Source organism: Macaca fascicularis, chromosome 1, assembly GCF_037993035.2.
Source record: "Macaca fascicularis isolate 582-1 chromosome 1, T2T-MFA8v1.1".
NCBI classification, from domain to species: domain Eukaryota; kingdom Metazoa; phylum Chordata; class Mammalia; order Primates; family Cercopithecidae; genus Macaca; species Macaca fascicularis.
In genome coordinates this window covers 62,771,456-62,797,179 of record NC_088375.1, presented here as the reverse complement: position 1 = coordinate 62,797,179, position 25,724 = coordinate 62,771,456, and the positions used below count along the sequence as shown (strand labels likewise).

The following is a 25,724-nucleotide window of genomic DNA, read 5'->3' as shown; positions in this document are numbered from 1 at the left end:
AGCAGCTTAGTAGTAATAACAGTAATCATCACCACCACAGTCCTGGCGACAGAATACTTTACAGAGGGTCAGGTGGCGACCAGGAGCTTGACATCACTTGGTCTAGTCCTCTCAACTCTGAAGTATGGCTTATTCCCATTTTACAGATCAGAAAGCAGAGGATGTAATACGTTCAGCATTGCAAAGGCAGAGAGGAGAGCAGGAGTTTAGACGTAGACCTGTCTGCCCACCATGTCCATGCTCTGTGGCCACACTTTTCTCTCTCCTATTCACGCCACAAAAGATCTCACTGGCTGTGGGGCCAGCAGAAGGAACACAAGCCTTCAGGTGTTCCCCAAGGCTCAAATTCTCAAGCTAGCAGCGAGAGCAGTTTGAGGCCAGGGACCATGATCTGTTCATCTTATGCCCCAGCACCTGTCTTAGGACTCGGCATATAGGAGGCACTCAACTGTCTGCTGAATTAAATGAAATTGAACTTGGCCTTGCTGTATTTAGTAAAAATGTAATCATCAATTATAATGTATACCTTTGTTTTTTATCCCTAAGAAGAAAGCACTACTGTGGCACCAAGATGGCTGAATAGGAACAGCTCCAGCCTCCAGCTCCCAGCGTGAGCGACACAGAAGACGGGTGATTTCTGCATTTCCAACTGAGGTACCGGGTTCATCTCATGGGGGTGTGTCGGACAGTGGGTGCAGCCCAACGAGCGAGAGCTGAAGCATGGCGAGGCATCGCCTCACCCGGGAAGTGCAAGGGGGAAGGGAATTCCCTTTCCTAGCCAAGGGAAACTGTGACACACAACACCTGGAAAATCGGGTCACTCCCACCCTAATACTGTGCTTTACCAAGGGTCTTAGCAAATGGCACACCAGGAGATTATATCCCACGCCTGGCTCAGAGGGTCCCATGCCCACGGAGCCTCCCTCATTGCTAGGACAGTAGTCTGAGATCTAACTGCAAGGCAGCAGTGAGGCTGGGGGAGGGGTGCCCACCATTGCTGATGCTTAAGGAGGTAAACAAAGTGGCCGGGAAGCTCGAACTGGGTGGAAGCCTACCTCTGTAGACTCCACCTCTGGGGACAGGGCATAGCCAAACAAAAGGAAGCAGAAACCTCTGCAGATGTAAATGTCCCTGTCTTACAGCTTTGAAGAGAGCAGTGGTTCTCCCAGCATGGAGTTTGAGATCTGAGAACGGACAGACTGCCTGCTCAAGTGGGTCCCTGACCCCGAGTAGCCTAACTGGGAGACATCCCCCACTAGGGGCAGACTGACACCTCACACCTCACACGGCTGGGTGCACCTCTGAGACGAAGCTTCCAGAGGAATGATCAGACAGCAACATTTGCTGTTCAGCAAAATTCACTCTTCTGCAGCCTCCGCTGCTGATACCCAGGCAAACAGGGTCTGGAGTGGACCTCAAGCAAACTCCAACAGATCTGCAGCTGAGGGTCCTGACTGTTAGAAGGAAAACTAACAAACAGAAAGGAAATCCACACCAAAACCCCATCTGTACGTCACCATCATCAAAGACCAAAGGTAGATAAAACCACAAAGATGGGGAAAAAGCAGTGCAGAAAAGCTGAAAATTCTAAAAATCAGAGCACCTCTCCCCATCCAAAGGAACGCAGCTCCTCGCCAGCAACGGAACAAAGCTGGACGGAGAACGACTTTGACGAGTTGAGAGAAGAAGGCTTCAGACGATCAAACTTCTCTGAGTTAAAGGAGGAAGTACAAACCCAGCGCAAAGAAACTAAAAACCTTGAAAAAAGATTTGATGAGGCCGGGCGCGGTGGCTCACGCCTGTAATCCCAGCACTTTGGGAGGCCGAGACGGGCGGATCACGAGGTCAGGAGATTGAGACCATGCTGGCTAACACGGTGAAACCCCGTCTGTACTAAAAAATACAAAAAAACGGCCGGGCGCGGTGGCTCAAGCCTGTAATCCCAGCACTTTGGGAGGCCGAGACGGGCAGATCACGAGGTCAGGAGATCGAGACCATCCTGGCTAACATGGTGAAACCCCGTCTCTACTAAAATATACAAAAAACTAGCTGGGCGAGGTGGCGGGCGCCTGTAGTCCCAGCTACTCGGGAGGCTGAGGCAGGAGAATGGCGTGAACCCGGGAGGCGGAGCTTGCAGTGAGCTGAGATCCGGCCACTGCACTCCAGCCTGGGCGGCAGAGCAAGACTCCGTCTCAAAAAAAAAAACAAAAAACAAAAAACAAAAAAACTAGCCGGGCGAGGTGGCGGGACCCTGTAGTCCCAGCTACTCGGGAGGCTGAGGCAGGAGAATGGCGGGAACCCGGGAGGCGGAGCTTGTAGTGAGCTGAGATCTGGCCACTGCACTCCAGCCTGGGCGACAGAGCGAGACTCCGTCTCAAAAAAAAAAAAAAAAAAAAAAAAAAAAAAAAAGGTTTGATGAATGGCTAACTAGAATAACCAATGTAGAGAAGTCCTTAAATGACCTGATAGAGATGTAAACCATGACACGAGAACTACGTGACAAATGCACAAGCTTCAGTAACTGATTCAATCAACTGGAAGAAAGGGTATCAATGATTGAAGATCAAATGAATGAAATGAAGTGAGAAGAGAAGTTTAGAGAAAAAAGAGTAAAAAGAAATGAACAAAGCCTCCAAGAAATATGGGACTATGTGAAAAGACTAAATCTACATCTGATTGGTGTACCTGAAAGTGACGGGGAGAATGGAACCAAGTTGGAAAACACTCTGTAGGATATTAGCCAGGAGAACTTCCCCAACCTAGCAAGGCAGGCCAACATTCAAATTCAGGAAATACAGAGAACACCACAAAGATACTCCTCGAGAAGAGCAACTCCAAGACACATAATTGTCAGATTCACCAAAGTTCAAATGAAGGAAAAAATGTTAAGGGCAGCCAGAGAGAAAGGTCGGGTTACCCACAAAGGGAAGCCCATCAGACTAACAGTGGATCTCTCGGCAGAAATTCTGCAAGCCAGAAGAGAGTGGGGGCCAATATTCAACATTCTTAAAGAAAAGAATTTTCAACCCAGAATTTCATATCCAGCCAAACTAAGTTTCATAAGTGAAGGAGAAATAAAATCCTTTACAGACAAGCAAATGCTGAGAGATTTTGTCACCACCAGGCCTGCCCTACAAGAGCTCCTGAAGGAAGCACTAAACAGGGAAAGGAACAACCAGTACCAGCCATTGCAAAAACATGCCAAAACGTAAAGCCCATCAATGTTAGGAAGAAACTGCACCAACTAACAAGCAAAATAACCAGTTAACAGCATAATGACAGGATCAAGTTCACACATAACAATATTAACCTTAAATGTAAATGGGCTAAATGCTCCAATTAAAAGACACAGACTGGCAAATTGGATAAAGAGTCAAGACCCATCAGTGTGCTGTATTCCGGAGACCCATCTCACGTGCAGAGACACACATAGGTCCAAAATAAAGGGTTGGAGGAAGATCTACCAAGCAAATGGAAAACAAAAAAAGGCAGGGGTTGCGATCCTAGCCTCTGATAAAACAGACTTTAAACCAACAAAGACCAAAAGAGACAAAGAAGGCCATTACATAATGGTAAAGGAATCAATTCAACAAGAAGAGCTAACTATCCTAAATATATATGCACCCAATACAGGAGCACCCAGATTCATAAGGTAAGTCCTTAGAGACTTACAAAGAGACTTAGACTCCCACACAATAATAATGGGAGACTTTAACACCCCACTGTCAACGTTAGACAGATCAACAGACAGAAAGTTAACAAGGATATCCAGGAATTGAACTCAACTCTGCACCAAGCAGACTTAACAGACAGCTACAGAACTCTCCACCCCAAATCAACAGAATACACATTCTTCTCAGCACCACATTGCACTTATTCCAAAACTGACCACATAGTTGGAAGTAAAGCACCCCTCAGCAAAGGTAAAAGAACAGAAATTATAACAAACTGTCTCTCAGATCACAGTGCAATCAAACTAGAACTCAGGATTAAGAAACTCAATCAAAACTGCTCAACTACATGGAAACAGAACAACCTGCTCCTGAATGACTACTGGGTACATAATGAAACGAAGGCAGAAATAAAGACGTTATTTGAAACCAATGAGAACAAAGATACAACATACTAGAATCTCTGGGACACATTTAAAGCAATGTGTAGAGGGAAATTTATAGCACCAAATGCCCACAAGAGAAAGCAGGAAAGATCTAAAATTGACACCCTAACATCACAATTAAAAGAACTAGAGAAGCAAGAGCAAATGCATTCAAAAGCTAGCAGAAGGCAAGAAATAACTAAGTTCAGAGCAGAACTGAAGGAGACAGAGACACAAAAAACCCTTCAAAAAAATCAGTGAATCCAGTAGCTGGTTTTTTGAAAAGATCAACAAAATTGATAGACCGTTAGCAAGACTGATAAAGAAGAAAAGGAAAAGGAATCAAATAGACGCAATAAAAAATGATAAAGGGGATATCACCACTGACCCCACAGAAATACAAACTACCATCAGAAACTACTATAAACACCTCTATGCAAATAAACTAGAAAACCTAGAAGAAATGGACAAATTCCTGGACACATACACTCTCCCAAGACTAAACCAGGAAGAAGTTGAATCCCTGAATAGACCAATAACAGGCTCTGAAATTGAGGCAATAATTAATAGCCTACCAACCAAAAAAAGTTCAGGACCAGACGGATTCACAGCTGAATTCTACCAGAGGTACAAGGAGGAGCTGGTACCATTTCTTCTGAAACTATTCCAATCAGTGGAAAAAGAAGGAATCCTTCCTAACTCATTTTATGAGCCAACATCATCCCAATACCAAAGCCTGGCAGAGACATAACAAAAAAAGAGAACTTTAGACAAATATCCCTGATGAACATCGATGCAAAAATCCTCAATAAAATACTGGCAAACAGAATCCAGCAGCACATCAAAAAGCTTATCCACCATGATCAAGTGGGCCTCATCCCTGGGATGCAAGGCTGGTTCAGCATATGCAAATCAATAAACGTAATCCAGCATATAAACAGAACAAAAGACAAAAACCATGTGATTATCTCAATAGATGCAGAAAAGGCCTTTGACAAAATTCAACAGCCCTTCATGCTAAAAACTCTGAATAAATTCGGTATTGATGGAACGTATCTCAAAATAATAAGAGCTATTTATGACAAACCCACAGCCAATATCATACTGAATGGACAAAAACTGGAAGCATTCCCCTTGAAAACTGGCACAAGACAGGGATGCCCTCTCTCACCATTCCTATTCAACGTAGTGTTGGAAGTTCTGGCTAGGGCAATCGGGCAAGAGAAAGAAATAAAGGGTATTCAATTAGGAAAAGAGGAAGACAAATTGTCCCTGTTTGCAGATGACATGATTGTATATTTAGAAAACCCCATCATCTCAGCCCAAAATCTCCTTAAGCTGATAAGCAACTTCAGCAAAGTCTCAGGATACAAAATCAAGTGCAAAAATCACAAGCATTCTTATACACCAATAACAGATAAACAGAGAGCCAATTCATGAATGAACTCCCATTTACAATTGCTTCAAAGAGAATAAAATACCTAGGAATCCAACTTACAAGGGATGTGAAGGACCTCTTCAAGGAAAACTACAAAGCACTGCTCAATGAAATAAAAGAGGACACAAACAAATGGAAGAATATTCCATGCTCATGGATAGGAAGAATCACTATGATGAAAATGGCCATACTGCCCAAGGTAATTTATAGATTCAATGCCATCCCCACTAAGATACCAATGACTTTCTTCACAGAATTGGAAAAAAACTACTTTAAAGTTCATATGGAACCAAAAAAGAGCCCACATTGCCAAGACAATCCCAAGCCAAAAGAACAAAGCTGTAGGCATCATGCTACCTGACTTCAAACTATACTACAAGGCTACGGTAACCAAAACAGCATGGTACTGGTACCAAAACAGAGATACAGACCAACAGAACAGAACAGAGCCCTCAGAAATAATACCACACATCTACAACCATCTGATCTTTGACAAACCTGACAAAAACAAGAAATGGGGAAAGGATTCCCTATTTAATAAATGGTGCTGGGAAAATTGTCTAGCCATAATTAGAAAGCTGAAACTGGATCCCTTCCTTACACCTTATACAAAAATTAATTCAAGATGAATTAGAGACTTAAATGTTAGACCTAAAACCATAAAAACCCTAGAAGAAAACCTAGGCAATACCATTCAGGACATAGGTATGGGCAAGGACTTCATGTCTAAAACACCAAAAGCAATGGCAACAAAAGTCAAATTTGACAAACAGGATCTAATTAAACTAAAGAGCTTCTGCACAGCAAAAGAAACTACCATCAGAGTGAACAGGCAACCTACAGAATGGGAGAACATTTCTGCAATCTACTCATCTGACAAAGGGCTAATATCCAGAACCTACAAAGAACTCAAACAAATTTACAGGAAAAAAACAAACAATCCCATCAAAAAGTGGGCAAAGGATATGAAGAGACACTTCTCAAAAGAAGACATTTATGCAGCCAACAGACGCATGAAAAAATGCTCATCACCAGCCATCAGAGAAATGCAAACCAAAACCACAATGAGATACCATCTCACACCAGTTAGAATGGTGATCATTAAAAAGTCAGGAAACAACAGGTGCTGGAGAGGATGTGGAGAAATAGGAACACTTTTACACTGTTGGTGGGACTGTAAACTAATTCAACCATTGTGGAAGACAGTGTGGCAATTCCTCAAGGATCTAGAACTAGAAATACCATTTGACCCAGCCATTCCATTACATTCCAAAGGATTATAAATCACGCTGCTATAAAGACACATGCACACGTATGTTTATTGCAGCACTATTCACAATAGCAAAGACATGAAACCAACACAAATGTCCATCAATGACAGACTGGATTAAGAAAATGTGGCACATATACACCATGGAATACTATGCAGCCATAAAAAAGGATGAGTTCATGTCCTTTGTAGAGACATGGATGCAGCTGGAAACCATCATTCTCAGCCAACTATCGCAAGAACAGAAAACCAAACACTGCATGTTCTCACTCATAGGTGGGAACTGAACAATGAGAACACTTGGACACAGGAAGGGGAACATCACACACCAGGGCCTGTCGTGGGGTTGGGGGAGTGGGGAGGGATAGCATTAGGAGATATACCTAATGTAAATGATGAGTTAATGGGTGCAGCACACCAACATGGCACATATATACATATGTAACAAACCTGCATGTTGTGCACATGTACCCTAGAACATAAAGTGTAATAATAAAAGGTTCATACAAAAAAAAAAGAAGAAAGCACTACTGATTATAACTGTAAGATATATACTAATCAACGATGTACGTCATCAGTTTTAAGAGGCCTTTCAATTTTAGAGGTGTTAAAATATGAAAATGTCTGATTAATGATATCATTGGAGTGGCTGAAAATGTTGACTATATTTTTTTTTTCAAGTGCTATATCTGATGTAAACCCAAAAGACCAGGTTTCCAGGCTGTTAGGTTTGTTAGAATATACCTAAAGCTGACTACTCACAGCTATCTCCTTTCTATCCCCACAATTGTTTTTTTTAAGTCACCACTTCTTAAAGCACAAGGTTAACGAAGCCACCTTCCCCACAATGGGCTGGTCAGCTCTTCTAACCATTCCTGATTTACTGTAGGCCTACTATGTGCCAGGCACTGTGCTAGGTGCTGGTGAAAGATGAGCAAGACTGTTACCGCTCTCAAATAACTTCCAGTTTAGTAGAAGAGGCAGCAGATAAATAAACAATTGCAATGCACCATGGTGAGCAGAACACACCAGTTAGAAGGGGATGAACTGCAGAAACGAACCCAGTGCATTCTAGGGGGTCCTAAGCTGGGCCTTAAAGGCTGCATATCTTATACCAGCAGAAAAGAGAGAGGAGCTGAGGTTTCTAAGGAGCTGGAAGAGTGTGTGCTAAAGGCTAAGAGTACACAGTCCATTCAGTGGCGTAGGGCGATAAGGTGGGAGAAGGGCTGCAGAGGCAGAGGGCCAGATCTGGAATGGGACTGGGTGCCAGGGAAAGGGATTCTGGACCATTATTTTGAGGTGATGGAGGAGCCGAAGAAGGGCTTTAAGCAGATGAATGAAACTATCAATTAACTATCACATTTTTAGAAAGACCAGGGAGGCCTGTATGGATAATTCTTGTTACCCAGGGAAAAACTGATGGTGGCTGGGGCAGGGGGGATGTCAATGAGGACAGAAAGAAGACAAGGGTCTAAGATCTACTTGGGAGGCAGAGTAAACACCATTTGGTGGTGAATGTGATGTGGGAGAGATGAGAGAGGGGAGGTTGAACTGTGAATTAACAAATGAGGCCAGCAGCCTGTGGCCAGGCAGCCTTCCCCACAAATGTGCACTGTGATGGGGGAGGAGAGAGACAGTGATTGAGCACAAAGCCATCCTCAACCTGCAAAACAAATTACAATGCTGCCTCATCAACAGGGCAGCCTCTTTTCAAAGTAGGCTGCTAAGAATTCAGGGATGGATAGAAGGATGGATGACTGGCAGGTAGGCAGGTGGGGATATAGGTTGATGGATGGCTGGATAGATGGGAAAGGAGGGATGGAAGGATGGGGAGAGGGGGCAAACAGGTAGGCAGAAAAAGGGAGGACAGGAAGCCAGAAAGACACACAGAGAGATAACAGCTTTCTATTTACCTTTATTAATGCTTCTCCTTTTATTTAAATTGAAAACATGGGAAGAAACTGAGGTCCGGAAAGGTTGAATGAGCCTCAGTCGAAAATTGAGCCAGAACAATCACTGAAAGATGTTACTCTGTCCCTGCTCCAGATACCTTATCTCCCCATCACTCCTTTATGAAAGGTTTCAATTCCCCATTCACCCTTCCTCCTACCAGAAGAGCGAATCAGAGTAAATCCAGACCAGCCAATAATTGAAAGAGGTGGTTTGGTATCAACTGCTTTCAATTGGCCAACTGGAAAAACCATTTCTCATCTTCTCCCCTAATCCCTTCTGTCTTACTCTTCATTTTCATTATCATGTTACCAAGTGCATACTGTGTGTCTGGCCCTGTTTTAAGCACTTTGGACGTATTGACTCATTTGTTCTTATAATAATCCTATTAGAGAAGCACTATGATTAGCTCTGTTTTTTTCCAGAAGAGGAAACTGAGGCCCAGAGATGTAAGCAATTTGCTCAAGATCACACAGCAGCCAGGCTAGAAAACAAGCCCCAGCAGCCTCTCTCTGCAGAGCCTGTGTTCTCAGCCCGGTTGCCACATTGCATCTGCTTCTCACAAATCAAGGTCTTCTAGCTCGGGTAAGCCCTTCCTCATTTAACACACCCACCCCGCTCCCTAAGGTTAAAATATAAACACCACACCAGGCCCCCAAGACTCACAGCTGCTCATCCAGAAGATGACCGGGGATGGAAGTCCAGGCGGGGGGTTGCACTGGAGCGTCAAAGGAGCACCCTCTTGGACCACGACAGGGTCTAGGTTTTCCTTCGGCCACAGAGGAGATTCTGGAGAGAAGTGGACAAAGAGGACAAAGTGAGGGTGATGGCTGGGCCCAGGGCAAGGAGCAGGGTCAGAGGCAGGCATGCAAAGAGGAGAAACAGAAAGGGCACCTGGATAAGGAGGGAGCAAGAGAGAGGGACAGGGCACATAAGCCTACTCGAGGGGCTGCCCTTGAGAGGCAGGAGAAGGGAGGCATCTTCAAAGGCTCCCCTCCTTTCCCCTCTCCTGTGCCCACAGTGGCCAGTGAAATTGTTGCAGACAACAACTTCAAAAGGAAGCCTTGGGAGCTTCCTTTCCAAGGAATCGTTCTGAGCTGGGGAAGATGCATAGAGAACACCAAGGCATCTGCAGGCCAAGGGCAAGTGCAGCCCTTCTGGAATGGCCTTCCACATCCCCCACTCTCCATTTACCCAGGAGCAGGGCATTTCAGCCCTGCCCCACGCTACTCACTAGACACCTGCAGGCGGATCCTATTGGACAGGGCTGTGCCAAATTTGTTGCGGGCGAAGCACTGATATTCCCCCTCATATTCCTCTGGCCGCCCGCCACTGCGGAAGTCAATCACCAGGGTCCCAGACCTCCTCCTCATGGACACCCGGGGGTCCTTGGCAATGTTGAAGAATCTGCTGTTTCGTGTCCAGTGGAAGCTGTGGAGAGTGGGGAGCAGGGGCAACCAAGACGAATGGGGTGGGCTCTGGGCTCCAGGCAGATCTCAGATCCCTAGTTCCTGACTCAGTACCAAAATTCCCTCTCGCAGCCCCATCGTGGCACCCCTATACCAACAGGTACCAGCCTGGCCGAGCAGAAGAACCATCTGGAGAGCTCAATAAAAAGCAAAGAACCATCTGGAGAGCTCAATAAAAAGCAAAGTCCCAGGTCCCACTCAGGTGACTCTCCAGGGCAGGGGCCTGGCGTTAGTATTTCTACCCAGCTAAGACTGGGACTCGTGGCTCTAAGTGTTAGATACTCAAGTAGCTACTCGGGGGTTATGTTAAACACATCATCGAGGAGAGATTTTCATTTCTAGAATCTAGAGTCTGCTGCTTCTTCCACCCCAGGACATTTCCAACCTCCTACTAGCAAGGCAAACTTAAATTCATATTCCACCCAACCTAAACACATCAGGGAGCTGGCCCTGCTCCTCCTACCGCCTTAATTTTACAATCCATTCTAAAGCCAAAGTGAATTGGCTTAGCTTATTGGTGCCCTGCTCAGTGAGTATAGATTACATAGCAGTGACCACGCCCTGTAGCCCAAGAGTGGCAGCTTTTAAAGAAATGGCAGCCTAGTAGAACTGAGCCCCTGCTGAAGAGCACTAGAATGGCCCCCTCTGCTCGTCCTGGGAGCTGCAGCCAGGGCTTCACATCCTCTGATGCCCACAATCTAACTTGTAAAAGAAGCAGGGAAAGCAGGAGCAGCTGGAACAGCAGGGGCTGCTCAGTGCCACAGGATCATTGTCCCTGCAAAGGAACCGCGGGGGGAAAAAAACAAACCTCAGAAGCAAGCAAGGTTACCACTACCCTGACTGACCCTTCAGGGTGACTCACACGGCCAGTGAGGGAGTCCCTGCTGGTTCCCAGGCTCACAGCTCTGGGTTCGAGACTGTCTTGTGTGAACCCGGGGGGCCAGAATAAAGCTGCTGCATACCTGGCAGCCTCTGCTTGGCCTCATGTCTCCTGCTGACAGACACACCCTAGATGGGGTCCTGTCACATCTGGGTCTGAATCTTGCATGAGGCTCCTGAAGGGCTCAGTCTGTGGATGCTACTTTGAGGATGGGGATGGGGGCGGGTAATAACGTCTGCCATGTCTCCGATGCTTATCATTTGATAGAAATGAATCTGGCCTTGGGGGATCAGAAGCGTGAGTTTAAATCTGAGCTCTGCCCCTTTCAAGCTGGGTAACCTTGGACCTCTGTACCTCTGTTTCCCCTCCTCTTCATACGGGCATTTGTCCTTCCCCAGAGCACTGTTAGGTGGTCGAACAAGACAATGTGAGTAACAGAACCTAACCCAGAGCCTGGACACACACAACAGGCTTTTAATTCATGTCTGTTGTCATCTCATTTGGTCTTAATGAGCACATAAACAGGTAGAAGTAAGCTCAGAATGAAAGACTTGAGTTGGCTTGGAAGAGGAACTTCCTATAAGCTAAATGTGGGGCAGAGTGGAGGAAAGAATGTTAAACAGAAACTCAGAAAACTGAATATCCAGTCCTGGCTTTTGGTGTGAACTCAAGCCACTTGTTTTCTGGTCTCCAGTTTCCTTATAGGCAAAATTTCCTGTTACCTCACTTGTGCCTTCCACCTAGTAGGTGCCTAATGGAAAGTTTTTGGAATGGATGAGTCTAATTTTCTAGCTGCCTCATTTGCCTTAGTTATCATCAGGCCCAGAAGCAAGCGGGTGGTTTCAATGCGTTCTTTTCCCCTCCACTCACCTGGGGGCAGGGTTCCCTTTTGCTTCACACTCAATCAGGATGTTATCACGGGGGTCCACGATGTGATCCTTCACTGACTGCTTGGTGATGGTCGGTGGCTGTGTCACTGCAACAGTGCACAGGGAGCACGGTCAGGGCTGCAGGGACTTCCCTGGGGTCCAGCTTGGGGAACAGCTGAGATGAAGAGCTTCAGAAGCCACACATGCAAGCAGGCAAGTGGGTGGGGTGCGGGGGGGCGGTGAACAGGGCCCCATTCTAGAGACCCAGCTCCTTAAATGGTGCCACAGGAAAGAAGGTGAGTGTCAAATATTAAGCAGAAGAAGAATCCCTTTAAAAAGATCCCATAGGCAGCCGGGCGCGGTGGCTCACGCCTGTAATCCCAGCACTTTGGGAGGCCAAAGCGGGTGGATCACGAGGTCAGGAGATCAAGACCATCCTGGCTAACACAGTGAAACCCCGTCTCTACTAAAAAATACAAAAAATTAGCCAGGTGTGGTGGAGCGTGCCTGTAGTCCCAGCTACTCGGGAGGCTGAGGCAGGAGAATGGCATGAACCCAGGGGGCAGAGCTGGCAGTGAGCTGAGATTGTGCCACTGTACTCCAGCCTGGGCAACAGAGCAAGACTCTGTCTCAAACAAACAAACAAACAAACGAACAAAAGCCCATAGGCCAGGCACGGTGGCTCACACCTGTAATCCCAGCACTTTGGGAGGCTGAGGTGGGTGGATTGTCTGAGGTCGGGAGTTTAAGACCAGTCTGGCCAACATGGTAAAACCCCATCTCTACTAAAAGTACTAAAAAAAAAAAATTAGCTGGGCGTGGTGGTGAGCACCTGTAACCCCAGCTACTCGGGAGGCTGAGGCAGGAGAATCACTTGAATCCACGAGGCTGAGACTGCAGTGAGCCCAGATTGCGCCACTGCACTCCAGCCTGGGCAACAGAGCAAGACTCCATTTTAAAAAAAAAAAAAATTCCATAGCATCCTAAGGAGAAACTGAAGGCCAGGTTTTTAGTTTACTCATCCTTACATTACAATGCTTAGCACGACATACAGTGCACAATAGTTTTTGATAAATGTCTGTTGAATGAATAAAGGAAGAAAAAGCAGCTAGATTTTCAGAACTTAGGGGTCATGGAGGTTCTGAGCCCCGGAGGCTCAACAAATGGCCAAACTATGGTGAGGCTAGGGCAGAGAGGGCCTTCAGTCCCCAAGAACTTCCCAGATCCTCCCCATCTAGGTCCCAAGTGCCAACCGTCTACCCTGGGGTCCTGTGCCAGCCACTGGAGGATAGGGAAACAGCTGTGGTACACATGAGCTTCCATCCAATGACCCTCTTCTTACCACATGCCCCTCTGTTTTTCCCAGCAAGAGAGTGCTGCAGGCAAGCCTCCTTCCTTCCCGCTCAGTAAGAGACCCCACTACAGGGCTCTGGTGTGAAGAGGCCCCAGCAGAAGTCTCAGCAGGCCACTAATCCCCAGGTATTGCCTCACGCCTCATTCCTCCCTCCCACCTCCCAGAGGCACAGGCACAGAGAGCCACGCAGGGCACTTACGCTCATTCTGAATGCTTGCTGTTAGTTCCGACGGGTTAGCATTGGAGAGGGAGAAAAGAAGAACATCGTTATGCACACAACCGCCCAGGCGTCCTCACGCCCCAGCACACAGGGAGTGGGCGGGGTGCACCCGGGGAGGGCGCTGAGCACAGGGCTGTCTCCTCCTGGCTGCAGAGCTCAGTGCAAGAACCAAGCAGAGTTGGGGAACGGACCCAGAGAGTGCCTTATGGAGAAGGTGACGCCTCCCCTGGGGGACCAAAACCACGGAGTTGGGCAGAAAGACGCTCTGATCAAAGGACAGTGTCACCAGGAAGTCCACATGTCCCAAGGTGACAATGCTGCTTGAAAGAGGCCTTGAAGGTATTTCCCTCCATCTGATGCCACTGAGGGAAGTGGGTTCCTCAGCCGACAGTGAACAGGAGAAGCTGAGGGCAAGACAGGTGCCAGGAAGGGAGTGGATTGGAACCACTGCTGCAGGGCAAAACTCCAAGGTCTCACTTCTCCCATAACACCTTCTCTCCTTGGCATCTCCTCCTTTGCCATCCCATGGAAGACTCTAGAGACAAATGCCCCTTTCATGGTACATTGCCCTATAGAAATCATGCTTCTCAATGGGAGGCTCCAGGGATGAAGCAGAGTCTACGGCTCCTTTCTGTGCTTTTCACAAAGAACGTAAGGAGGCAGGTGGCACAAATCTCCCCCAGCTCCTACCTGAAGTGTGCATGTGCTCGTATAGGTGTGCTCCTGTGCAGGTGGGTGTATGTATCTGAGGTCTGGGCTTCTCAAATTTTAACATGCATATGCATCACCGGGGGCTGGTTAAAATGCAGGTTCTGATTCAGTTGGGCTGGGGTGGGGCCTGGGACTCTGCCCTTCTGACAAGTGCTCGGGCAACGCCACGCTGGTGGTGTGTGAACCACACTCCGGATAGGAAGGTTTTAGATGGTGTGCTTTTTGTGGGGACAAAGTCTTGGTTAAAATGTGCAGAAAAGAGAACATGTGTTGCTGCGACTTTAAAATGTCTTTTCCTGATGATTATATCAGAAAGTAACATGACATTCTCATTTCATGCAGGTGCAGACTATTGTACTGTTGTTGCAGGCTGACTTTTTCAGAGTGAGGGCTCTCTGTGGGGAGTTGCGAGCTGCCAGCATCAGGGCAAAGTCATGGTGACCTTGAAGCCTTCCTACCTGACTTGAGTGAGACGTGGCGAGGATTCTGGGGGCTTAGCGAGGGCAGCCTGGAGAGGCCAGAGTTAAGCTCAGAACAAGGGGTGCAGGAAGAGCCACAGCAGGAGAGGGAAGGGAGACCCCAGAGGAGGGGCAGAGTGTGGCAGGACAAGGGCCCTGCTGTACGTGCTGTGCATGAAGGAAAGTCTTGAGACGAAGACTCATGAAAAGATCCAAAATAATTATTTTGTGTGACCCCCGGAGGACTGAAGAGACATTTGCTTCACCATTTGCCCAGGGCTGCCCGGGCAGGAGACAAAGGACTGAAAAGTCCAGGGGGAAAGCAAAAATCTATGGCTTCTGAACACATGCTCCCTGGAGCTCGTCTCTGTGGCATCTTCACCCATATATGATATTCTTGCCAGGGCCCCAAGAAAGGTAACTCTAGAAGGATGAATGACAGTTGGCTTGGGCGGGAAGAAGGGGCCATTCTTAGGAGAGGCAGGGCTGTCACTGGGACCCACTCCCCTTGGCCCTTAGCCCAGGCCCTTGGCTTCTTCATTCAGGACATTTTTGGGGTCTCACCCTGGGTAGCAAACCTGACAAGGGATGTCCTTTGCCTATTCAAGACTTCAAGCCTCTCTTATAGAATCAAAGGCTGACTCAATGGAAAGAGCCCTAGACATTGTCCAGGGAATCTCCAGATCCAAGGAAGAAGTCTCTTGGCTAATATCATACAGGAATTTTGCTGCAGAGCTAGAATGAGAACCAGCTCTCCCAGTGCCTGGTCCAGAGTTTTGTTTTGTTTTTTTTAAACAAATCCATCCTTGGCCAGAGAGGTGAGCAAGCCAGCTGGGGCCTCAGGACTCTGCTCTCCTTGACATTCTGGAGAAGGGTGAGTGAGAGGGGAGACTGTGGGTGCTGGAGACTCTCCGGGCAGCAAGAGCTGGTTGGATGCTGTCCCCAGCTCCCATACTATCAGGCCAGGGGCCTCTGGAGAATCTACTTGACTAAAGGGATGGCATCTGCAGCCACCACTGTGCTACTAAGGAATTTCTTACAGGGACAGAATTGACCCAGAAGACAAACTGCGACAGGGAGAAGACAGTGGGGACAGCTTGTCTAGGGATGAGGGTGACCAAGTTCCCACCCAGTGTCACACCACTCGCCTTCTATGGAGCAGTGGAAAGTGAATTCCACAGCTGTTCCAGCTCAGCTCTGCAGGGACTGAGGCAGATGCCTGCTCGGTCCGCGAGGTTTCTTTACTCATGTGCCTCTTTTCTTTCCCTGGCTCTGATACCTACGACCTCTGGCACCCGTCCCTCAGGAGATGGAGCATGTGAGTGCGTGTGACTGAGGTGTATGTGAGTGGGAGTGAGTGTGCAGGAGTGTGAGCACATATGGGTATGTGAGGGCATGTGTGAGTGTGCATGAGTGTGAGCATGTGAGGATATGCGAGGGCATGCGTGTGAGTGGGTGTGTGGGTGTGCATGAGTGAGCAGGTGTGAGCGTGGTGTGAGTGTATGTGTGAATGTGCATGTATGTGTGAGAGTGCATGTGAGCTGAGGCCATCCTGCAGCGTTATTTGTGATGGAGGTGGGGGGGAATTGTTTCTGCCACTCCTGGGAGGAAAATGCTGTCCCCTGATGCAGGGCCAGGGACAGAAGAGCCAGCAGACTCACTTTTTGGCAAACTCACTCTGGTTGATGAGGCGACCCTTGGCTTTTTTCAAAGGTCATACTGTTCTCCTTGGGGCTGGATAGGGAGGGAAGGAGGGAGGCAGGGGACGGGTGGGAGGGGTACGTGTGACTCTGCTGGCACAGCAGTGGGAGCTGGAGGCTGGGCCTTCAATAAGGGATTGTGCAGTGGTCCGGGGCTCTGCTCCAGGAGGCTGCGGCGCCCAGCCTCTCCAGAATAGAAGCAGTGCCTCTGCCCTCGAGACACAGATAATGTCCGCTGAAGGGGCAAACGAGTAGAAGGAACACCTGGCAGGGCAAGAACGTTAAGAAAGCCTGATCTTCCTTCAGCCCAGGTCTGGATGGAGAGTGGGCTCAGCTCAGCACACATAGGAGGTCTGTGGTGCTGGACCCAGTGAGATGGAGAGACCCGCTGAGGACAGCCTCTTCCCAGGGCAGCCGGGGCCTCTCTGAAGGGCTTGCCTGCTGTCTTGCATTCAGCTTCTTTTTTCTGTTTGTTTGTTTTTGAGGAATAAAAAGTCTTTATGGGCTCAGACCAGAAGCCCATGGATCTTGAGGACCTCTGTGGACTTGCGATTTTCTTCTCCACGTTCTTTTGGGCCTGTTTCCGCTGCTGTTTCTTCTGGTAGTGGATCTTGGCCTTTTCTCTCTTCTTTTCCTCCAGGGTGGCTATCACTGCCTGGTACTTCCAGCCAACCTCATGAGACAGGTACCCCAGGCAGGCAAACTTTCTCGTGGGCTTCAGATGCTCAGCCTTGAGGGCAGCAGGGACCACCATCCACTTTTTCATGTCAGGGGCAGTGGGATTCCATCAAACACCATGAGGTGGTCCAGGGTGGCCTGATCTCGGTTGGTCTTGTGGGGTAGTATGCCCCATAGGGTCTGTCAAAAAAGGCGGCTGGGGGCCTGGGAATGGTGGGGGCCTCGGGAAGGGTTGGTGTTCATCCACTTGCAGAGGAAGGCCAGATACTTTAACTTGTTTCCATTGAAATTGCCAGAAATGCCAATGCTCTTGCAGTGCATGACCACCACCTTCCAGCCCAGCAGTACAGGAGGCCCAGGGGATGGTCTCAGCCATACAGTGCCAGGACTTGCCCCCTCATCCCCTGTCATCTTCGGCGGTCAGCTTGGAAAGTGTGTTCAGTTTCTGCAGACTCTTTTTGGACATGTTGCCAGGGTCACTGGACCTGCAGCAACCAGGGAGGTGTCATGTGTGTGGGGCACGCTCCAGGCAGCCTGGGTCTCCTGCCCCGACACAGCCAGGGCACCTGGAATGGCACTGCAGAAGGACTTCCCTGTCCATCAGAGAGGTGCTGTGGTCCTATCGCAGCTCTGTCGCTTCCTTGTCTCTAACCCGCAGGCTAAGGATAACACCTATGTTGAGGGTTAGCTGCCAGAACTATGTGCGATGAGGCACCTGCAGCACTTAGCTCTCTCCCTGGTGCATGACACCTGCGATTCCAGTGGTTTCTAAGGAGAAGGACTCAGAGGAGGCAGGTGGGGGTGGGACATATCAGGTCCCAAATTTGGGGGTCAAGAGACTCGGGTTCTTTTTTGATTCCACCACCCATTTGCTATGTGACTCTAAGCTAGTAAAGGCTTGAGTTTCCGGGAACACAACACGGGGTGGGGGTCATCCCAGGGACACTGGAATGGGGAGATGGTGGGAGATCAGGACACTCTCAGCTCTACCCTACAGGTGGGGCTTTAGAGAGCCTGACTCCTTGGGGTGTCTGCTGTGTCTCCATTTCCTTAGAGCTTTGGAATTCTGGATTCTTAAGATAGACACCAAAGCCATCTATTTATAGGCTCACCTTGCAGGGACCCCTCACCCACTGACCCTGGGGGATCAAAGCAGCAGGTGAGTGAGTGAGGAGAAACAGCAGAAGAGAAAGGAGCCTTCACCGCTTCCCTGATAACCCAATTTCCTCTGCACACCCTCCCACCAGGGACTTGGCCTTACCAGGCTCCTTATTAGACTGTCTGCCTGGGACTGTTAATGAGAAACTCTCCTTGAGCCAGCCGCACAGACAGTTACCATGGGAACAGGTCCCTTCACAACTCTCCTCTCCTCCCTCCCTGTGCACGTGCACACGTGTGTGGGCATGCATACACACGCTCACATACATGCAAGTCCACATACCTGGGGGTATTGGGAGGGCAGCAGGGGCTTTGCCCATCTTATCTCCGGGTCTGACTTAGAGTTACTACTGGTGTTCTATCATCCGAAGTATCCTCTCCTCTGGGGCAGCTATTATTGGTGAAGTACGGTGCCCGGAGGGCTGAGATACCTCCAACTCTTCTCCAAACTACGCTAACTCCAGGACCAGGGGTCTGGCTTTGGAAAGCTCAGAGAGGACTTCTTGGAGTTTGTGTTACTCTCCCGCCCCCTCCCCAGACATCTGTTAACTGGAGAGAGCCCAAGCCAGTGTTGGTGTCATGTGGGTCCCCTCTGTTCCTTGACATAAGGAACAGGGGTCAGAGATGGCGTGCTCACATTTTAGCCTGGGGATGCTAAGACAGTTTGCCGGAAGTGTCAGAGTTGTGGTAAAGGTGGCACACACCTAACGGCAGGGCCGAGGAACTTGGCTGCCAATAAATGGGCCATTGATGAATGCAGCAACAGATATGGTTGGTGGAGACATGGCCGTTAGATTTGCATTTTAAGCCCCTTACTTTATGATTCTGATGGTCAAATAATGCCCCCTCCATGAGAAACAGAATGACAGCGATTTTACTTTTTATTTTATTGCGGGAAAGTTGAAAACAATGAGAAGGAATCCATGCCTGGTTCTCCCATGTGGCATGATAATGGGGCTCTATTTTAATGTCTCCTTTAGCCATATCTTTTGCAAAGATAATTCTGCTCCCAGCCCTTCCCAGGCCTGTGTCCTCCTGATTCCTCCAGCCAAGAGGGCCCAAAGGGTGTGGATTTGAATATATCAGACATTAGAAAGGCAAGTAAGAACTGTTCCACCATACTTGACCCTGGAAACTGCTTTTCCGGGCAAGTCAAGACCACAGAGGACCTGGAGAGGTGAGCAGAGGGAAAAACCCAAGTGGCACTCAGAATCCCAAACTCCGCCACCTCTGGTCCCACTCAGCTGGCTCCAGGCGTCCCCAAGCATCAGCTCAGCCATAGCCCTGAGAAACTGGCTCTGCAACATACAGTCTCAAACTTTCAAACATGAGCCCGTGTCAGGTCTTTGGAGAGAAACCCAGCTCTGAATCTCAGAATCCACTGCTTCCCCTCTCCTCAACCTTCTTTGAACGATCTGAACTTTGACCATCCCTCCCCTCCCACCGCTCTGCCCAAAATCAGGAGAAAAAGAGAAGAGGATGGGGCAGGACTCACGATCCATAGGAATTTCAATGGCTCCGCCAAGACTGAGGAGGCAGAGGAGGAAGGCTGCATGGACCCAGGGCGGCGGTGGCTGCCTGGCCATCCTCGGCACCCGGCCCCGCTCCCTGCTCCCCAGCACTCGGGGTCTTGTCACCTTGAGCCGCTTTAACTGGGCCTCCCGGACAGAGCTCAGCTGTGGAAAGAAACATAAGAGCAAGTGGGTTTTTCATGAACTTGCAGTTTGCTCTAGCAATCCTACAGGGCTTTGGAGGACCCAAGGGCCCCCTTGGTCACAGAGTCATGTTCTAGATAGAGCAGGGTTTCTTAACCTCCACACTATTGACATGTGGGACTGAAAAATTATTGGTGTGGGGAACTGTCCTGGGTATTGTAAGATGTTTAGCAGCATCCCTGACCTCTACCCACTAGAAACCAGTACAGCCCACCCCCTTCACCACAACCAATTAGAAATGTCTCCAGACATTGGCAATTGTTCCCTGGAGGGCAAACCCCCCAGGTGAAAACTACTGTTAGAGAAGGAAGGGCAACTCCACAAAGAACAGTCATGAAAACAAACACTGGCCTATTGGCCTGCACGCCCAGCAACCAGAAGATGCCGCGCACCGATCTGGTAAGAAATGCACCAATCTACAGCCTCTCTGAACCACATGTGCTGAGTATGCCTGGGGATGAGCATATTTGCAGTAGAGGCACAGAGATGAGATCGCACTGATGTCCTTTGATCCCAGGATGAAGGGGGCAGGGTGACACTGGCAGGCCTGGGGAATCATGGGTTAGATAGGTGAAGACATGGTTGCACAAAGGACTTTTTGTCACTTTTGCAGAAAAATGAATGATTTCTGCAACTATTTTGTGCAGCTAAGGAACAGTGGTCCCTGATATTGTCCTTTTATAGATAATGGCAGTGGTAAGATGACGACCAGAAAGAAGTGGGCTTCAGGTGGCTGGTAAACAACATTTAAGATGGTTCAGTGTTCATCCTCAAGCACAAGAAATCATTCCAGGGCTTACAGAGATGGTGTTAAAAATGGTTGTCCAAGGAACCTAGAATGGATCCTTAGAGTCAAACCTTTCTTCTCCTCCTCTAGAAAGAGAAGAGCAAGAATGGCCTACAGCTGAGACTCAAATACAGTGCTCAAGATTACCTGAGGTTCTGAAACATACACTTTAAAAAATTGGTCCAGTTGGCTATTCTACTGGGATGCCAAGTCAAAGAGGAAGGCAGGAGGTGGCTTCTCCAGAATTCCTCCAGTTTTCCTAGATTCATAGCTACCTATCAGATGGACACATCATTCTCCTGCTCCTATTTTATTTGGCAGCAAATTGAAGCCCACTCTCAATTGTGCACATGCACCATCTCCCATCCACCCTGACTGAGGGTGCAGAAGATAAGAACAGGACTCCAGTGCTTGCTCTCTGGGAGGGTGAGAGATCCTGGGAAACAAGGCCGTCCTTCTAGAGACCTGCAGCAGAAAGCAGGTCACTGATTATTGCAATAGGACAAGGGACTTCCCCTGTGCCAGGATATGGGGCAAACTAAAGGATTCTTATTCACATTTTTGCAGTTTCTATCCTGGAAGCTGGGCCCAGCACCAACCCTCAACTGTGTATATTTCTGGACTCCATCCACTTGTTTCCTTTCCCACTGCCACCACCTTGGTTTTGATCACCAACATTTCATGCCAGAGTTACTGCAACAGCTTCCTAAGTGGTCTCTCCACATCCACTTTCCCCCTCTGTGGTTTGTGTTTTACTTTATTATTTTTAATTGACACATATAATTGTACACAGTTATGGGAGGCAGTGTGATATGCCCCTCTGATTTACTCTCTACTCATAACCAAAGCTGTTATTTCTAAAGGCAAACAGAAATGTGCTACTCCCCTAGTGTAACTCTCAATAGCTCACTGCTGCTTGGGAGTTAAAGGTAGTGTCCTTGACATGGTTCAGAGGTCCTGCATAATGTGCCCCCTCTGCTAGCTCACTGTTCATCCCTCCCTTGCATCCTGTGTTCCAGCCAAGACTGCTCTTCTACCAGCTCCCTCAGTACCTCATGCTTGGTCTTGCTTACTGACTTTTGCACCATGAAGCTCTGTCTAGAACACTGTCTGCCCTCTCTCGTTAGTATCTTCCAGGTATGACATATGTGTCCTTCATCTGTGCTCCTGCACACACTTTGCTTCCCCCATTATGGCACATTTCACTTTGTATTCATTCCAAAAGCCACTTGTCTATCTCCCCTATGAAAATGAAAGCTTCTTTATAAGGGAAGGTACTCTGTCTTGTTTACTGTTCTAATCTTAGAATCGATCATAGTACCTAAAACATAGCAGATCTTCGAAACCGTGAGATGGATGGATATATGGATGAGTGAAAAAATGAACGAATGATTAAATCGATGAAATAAGAAGCCATTTGGACCATCATGTGCTTTTTAAAACCTCACGTTTCCCCAGAAAACCACCAGGCGGCGCAGGAGAGCACATGCTGTGGACCTGGGTGGCGTACTGTGAAGGCTACTCACTAGTGGAAGAAAAAAATCCGTCTCTACACAGACGGTGCTTTCTGGAGAGGAAACCAACAAGCTGAAGGAGGGTTGAGAAAGTAGAAAATCTCCCAAGGAGGGATCCTCTGGCTAGAAGGCATCACAGGAGGTCTTTGGTTCATCTTCCCAACTCTCTAAGATGGTCCTTATACTGTCGCAGAAAGAATCCACTAATGCCTCTCCTTGGCTTATACATCTCCAAAGGCCAGACTTAGATGAGGCAGCTGAACCCTTAGTGCTGAGGGAACCTGCGCTAGGGGAAGGCGCAGCAGGGGCGGCAGGGAAGGCGCAGCAGGGGCGGCGGGGATGGTGCCCGTCAGGGCTCCATGACCAGCGTGTTTGGTTTAGGAGCTGCCAAGCAGTAGGAAGTGAAGGGAAAGAGAAGGATATTTTATTTTGGTAATCTTGATAGAACTGGGAAGCCAGAAGCTATTCATTAAAACAGATACACATTGGCAAGAAAAAAAGCCCAATTGTACGGGACATTTTGAATTCACTATTTAACAACAGAGTGGAAAAAGAATCTCAAGATAACCACATTTAGCTGTGTAGCAATTCTCTCCCCCTTTCCTCTCTGGAACCCAGTTTTACAAGATGAAAAGAATTTAAAGAAAACGAGTTTCATACAGTCCCCTTTCTTTTCAGATGAAGAAACAAAAGCCCAGAGAAGGGAAGTGACTGGTTTGAGTTTACCCAGCTGGTTAGTGGCAAAGCTAGAAAAAGAACCCAGGTTTCTTGACTCCTAGTCCAGGGATTTTCCATCCATTTTTCTCTTTTTATGTACAGGAAAAGTACCAGAGTAAGGTTGTTATTTAAAAAAGGAATGTATAGCTTGGCAGTTCCTCAAAAAGTTAGACACAAAATTACCATATGACTCTGCAATTCTACTCCTAAGGTATATGAGCAAAAGGATTAAAAACAGGCATCAAACAAGTACACGTACACGAATGTTCACAGTAGCATCATACACAACAGCCAAAGGGTGGACACAGCCCAGATGTCCTCTAAGGGATGAATGGATAAACAAACTCCAGTATGTACATACCCTGGAATATCACTCAGCCATAGGAAGGAATTCAATACTGACATGCTCCAACTGGATGAATCCTGAAAACACGCTCGGTGAAAGAACCATGCACAAAAGGTCACAGGGAATGATCCCATAGATATGACATCTCTAGGTCTTATCTATAGAATAGATACATACATAGAGACAAAACACGGATTGTCTCTGGTGACCAGAGGCAGAGGGGAAGGGAGAAGGCGGGTAACTGGTTAGTGGGTATGAGGTTTCCTTTTGAGATGCAAATGTTTTGGAACTAGACAGAGTTGTGGTTGTACACATTGTGAATGGACCAAATGCTACTGAATTGTGCACTTTATTTAATTTATTTATTTTGGAGACAGAGTCTCACTCTGTTGCCCAGGCTGGAGTGCAGTGGCACCATCTCGGCTCACTGCAACCTCCGCCTCCCAGGTTCAAGTGATTCTCGTGCCTTAGCCTCCCAAGTAGCTGGGATTACAGGCACGTGCCACCACACCCAGCTAAATTTTGTATTTTTGGTAGAGACAGAGTTTCACCATGTTGCCCAGGCTGGTCTTGAACTCCTGACCTCAGGTGATCCACCCAGCTCGGCCTCCCAAAGTGCTGGGATTACAGGTGTGAGACACCGTGCCCAGTTTTGAGCTGCACACTTTAAAATGGTTTATGTTATGTTTCACCTCAATAAAAAAGAAAAGTATGATATTGGTCTCCATTATGTGCTCATAAAGATGGGACAGAGGATGAAGAGGGCAGGTTATTTGATGTGAGCATATAAGGGCCCTCAGCTCCCCAGGCTGGGCTCACTCAGCATGGAAGACAGGCACATGGTTTGCAGCCCTTTCCATCCATTCTGAGGAAATTTCCATCCAAGTCAAAGGAAGGAGTGAAGCCACCATCTTTCTGAGTATGAGAGTTCTAGTACTGAGTTCAAAGAACCCAATGCAGAGTGACGGCAGAGATCCCTTGCCTGAAGGTACCCCCATATCAGCAAGGCTTACAGTTCCCCTGTCCCGATGACCAGGAAGAAAGGTGAAAGGGACAGGCTTGCTAGCCTACAGCAGTCAAGTCCACATTTCCTGTTCAACCTTAGTCATTACACAGTCTTGCCCTACGGCTCAGTCATGCCGCCTCTCAGGTTCCTCTCCCAGGCGTTCCAGCCACACCAGAGGTGACTGCTTAGGTGCAGAGAAGTGCAACATCCAGATGCGGGGGTGGTTGGTTTTAGTGACATCACCCTGCGGAGGACCAGGAAACTCCCACATCCCAGGAGGGAAAGTAAAGGAGAGGGGGTAGGTTGAGCCTGAAGAAGAGGGGCCACAGTGATTGTATTCACATGCTGGGAGAGAGTGTAGAATTTTTCTGTTTAGTTCCACAGGGGCAAAGCTAGGACCAAACAGGAGGATGTTTCAGAGAGACAGGTGCTTCCTTGAGTCACAGGAAGAATTGTCTGATAAATGCAGCCGTGCCACAATACCATTAGTGAAAATTAAACATACTCTAAATATGATATGTTTGAAGGATCCTTTTATATATAACAACACAAGAGGTAGGTTGTAAGGATATAAAATACATGAGAGGAGGGCTCATTGTGGGGGGCAGGGGGAGAGTGCAGAAAAGAACAAAAATAAATACAACAAAGAAATAAATCCTTTGTGGATGGATGGTATACTAAGTACTGGAGAACATGATTAATTCAGCTCTTGCATATCTGAGGTCTCCCAATCCCCCTACACACACACACACACACACACACACACACACACACACACGCACACACACATTCATCCATACAGGAAGAAAAGAGAATAGAGCTACCTGAAGGTGAAATGTTCTGCCATGTTAAGTACTGTTTCATAAAAACTCCATGGCATTGGTCAGGCGAGTTACTGACAACATTCCCACACAGGAGGAAGGCTGGATGCTTTTCAGAACCATCTGGACACTCTTCAAACATGCAGATTCCCGGGCCCTCAATCTTCTAGGCAGGGGCCAAATCAGGTTGTAGATTATTTTTTAATGCCCTTAGAACCTGTTATCTCACACAGGGATGGTCCACACACATGGGCAACCTGCCTGAACACAAGGCCTTTAAATTTGCAAGGCTTGTGAGAGATTCAGATTCAAAATGTCCAAGATGGGGGACACATGTGAGTTTGCTAATGATCCGCCTGGTAAAAGACCCCTGGACATGGTGGTATCTTGTCTAGTTGGAGAGCATTGGCTGCATGGTTAGACCGCCTGATTTGAGGCCACTTCCCGCTTAAAAGTGTGGGGCAGCGGGGAGGGGACGGTGCTTGGGCAAGCACTGAGCTTGAAAGCTTTGTATTTATCATCTGAAAAATGGGGATAACAACAGCACCGATCCTAGAGGGCTGCTGT

The 25,724-nt window shown here is 47.9% G+C and overlaps 1 protein-coding gene and 1 pseudogene across 50 annotated transcripts in view; both read right to left on the bottom strand.

Annotated features, from left to right (window-relative positions):
• Positions 1-25,724, bottom strand: part of NFASC (neurofascin) — a 201,322-nt gene that overhangs the window by 65,114 nt on the left and 110,484 nt on the right. For 29 of the 50 annotated variants that reach the window (XM_045365001.2, XM_045365109.2, XM_074034107.1 and 26 more), the window contains 5 exons: positions 19,747-19,927; positions 13,526-13,543; positions 11,974-12,079; positions 9,989-10,185; positions 9,421-9,543 (listed from right to left, as the gene is read on the bottom strand). In XM_045365001.2, coding sequence (XP_045220936.1) covers positions 9,421-9,543; positions 9,989-10,185; positions 11,974-12,079; positions 13,526-13,543; positions 19,747-19,837 — 535 coding nt within the window. In that variant the 5' untranslated portion in view covers positions 19,838-19,927. The remainder of the gene's footprint in view (positions 1-9,420; positions 9,544-9,988; positions 10,186-11,973; positions 12,080-13,525; positions 13,544-19,746; positions 19,928-25,724) is intronic. The other 21 variants (XM_074034134.1, XM_074034093.1, XM_074034125.1 and 18 more) reach the window with 1 other exon arrangement.
• On the bottom strand, positions 16,783-17,634 carry LOC141409812 (large ribosomal subunit protein uL13 pseudogene; annotated as a pseudogene).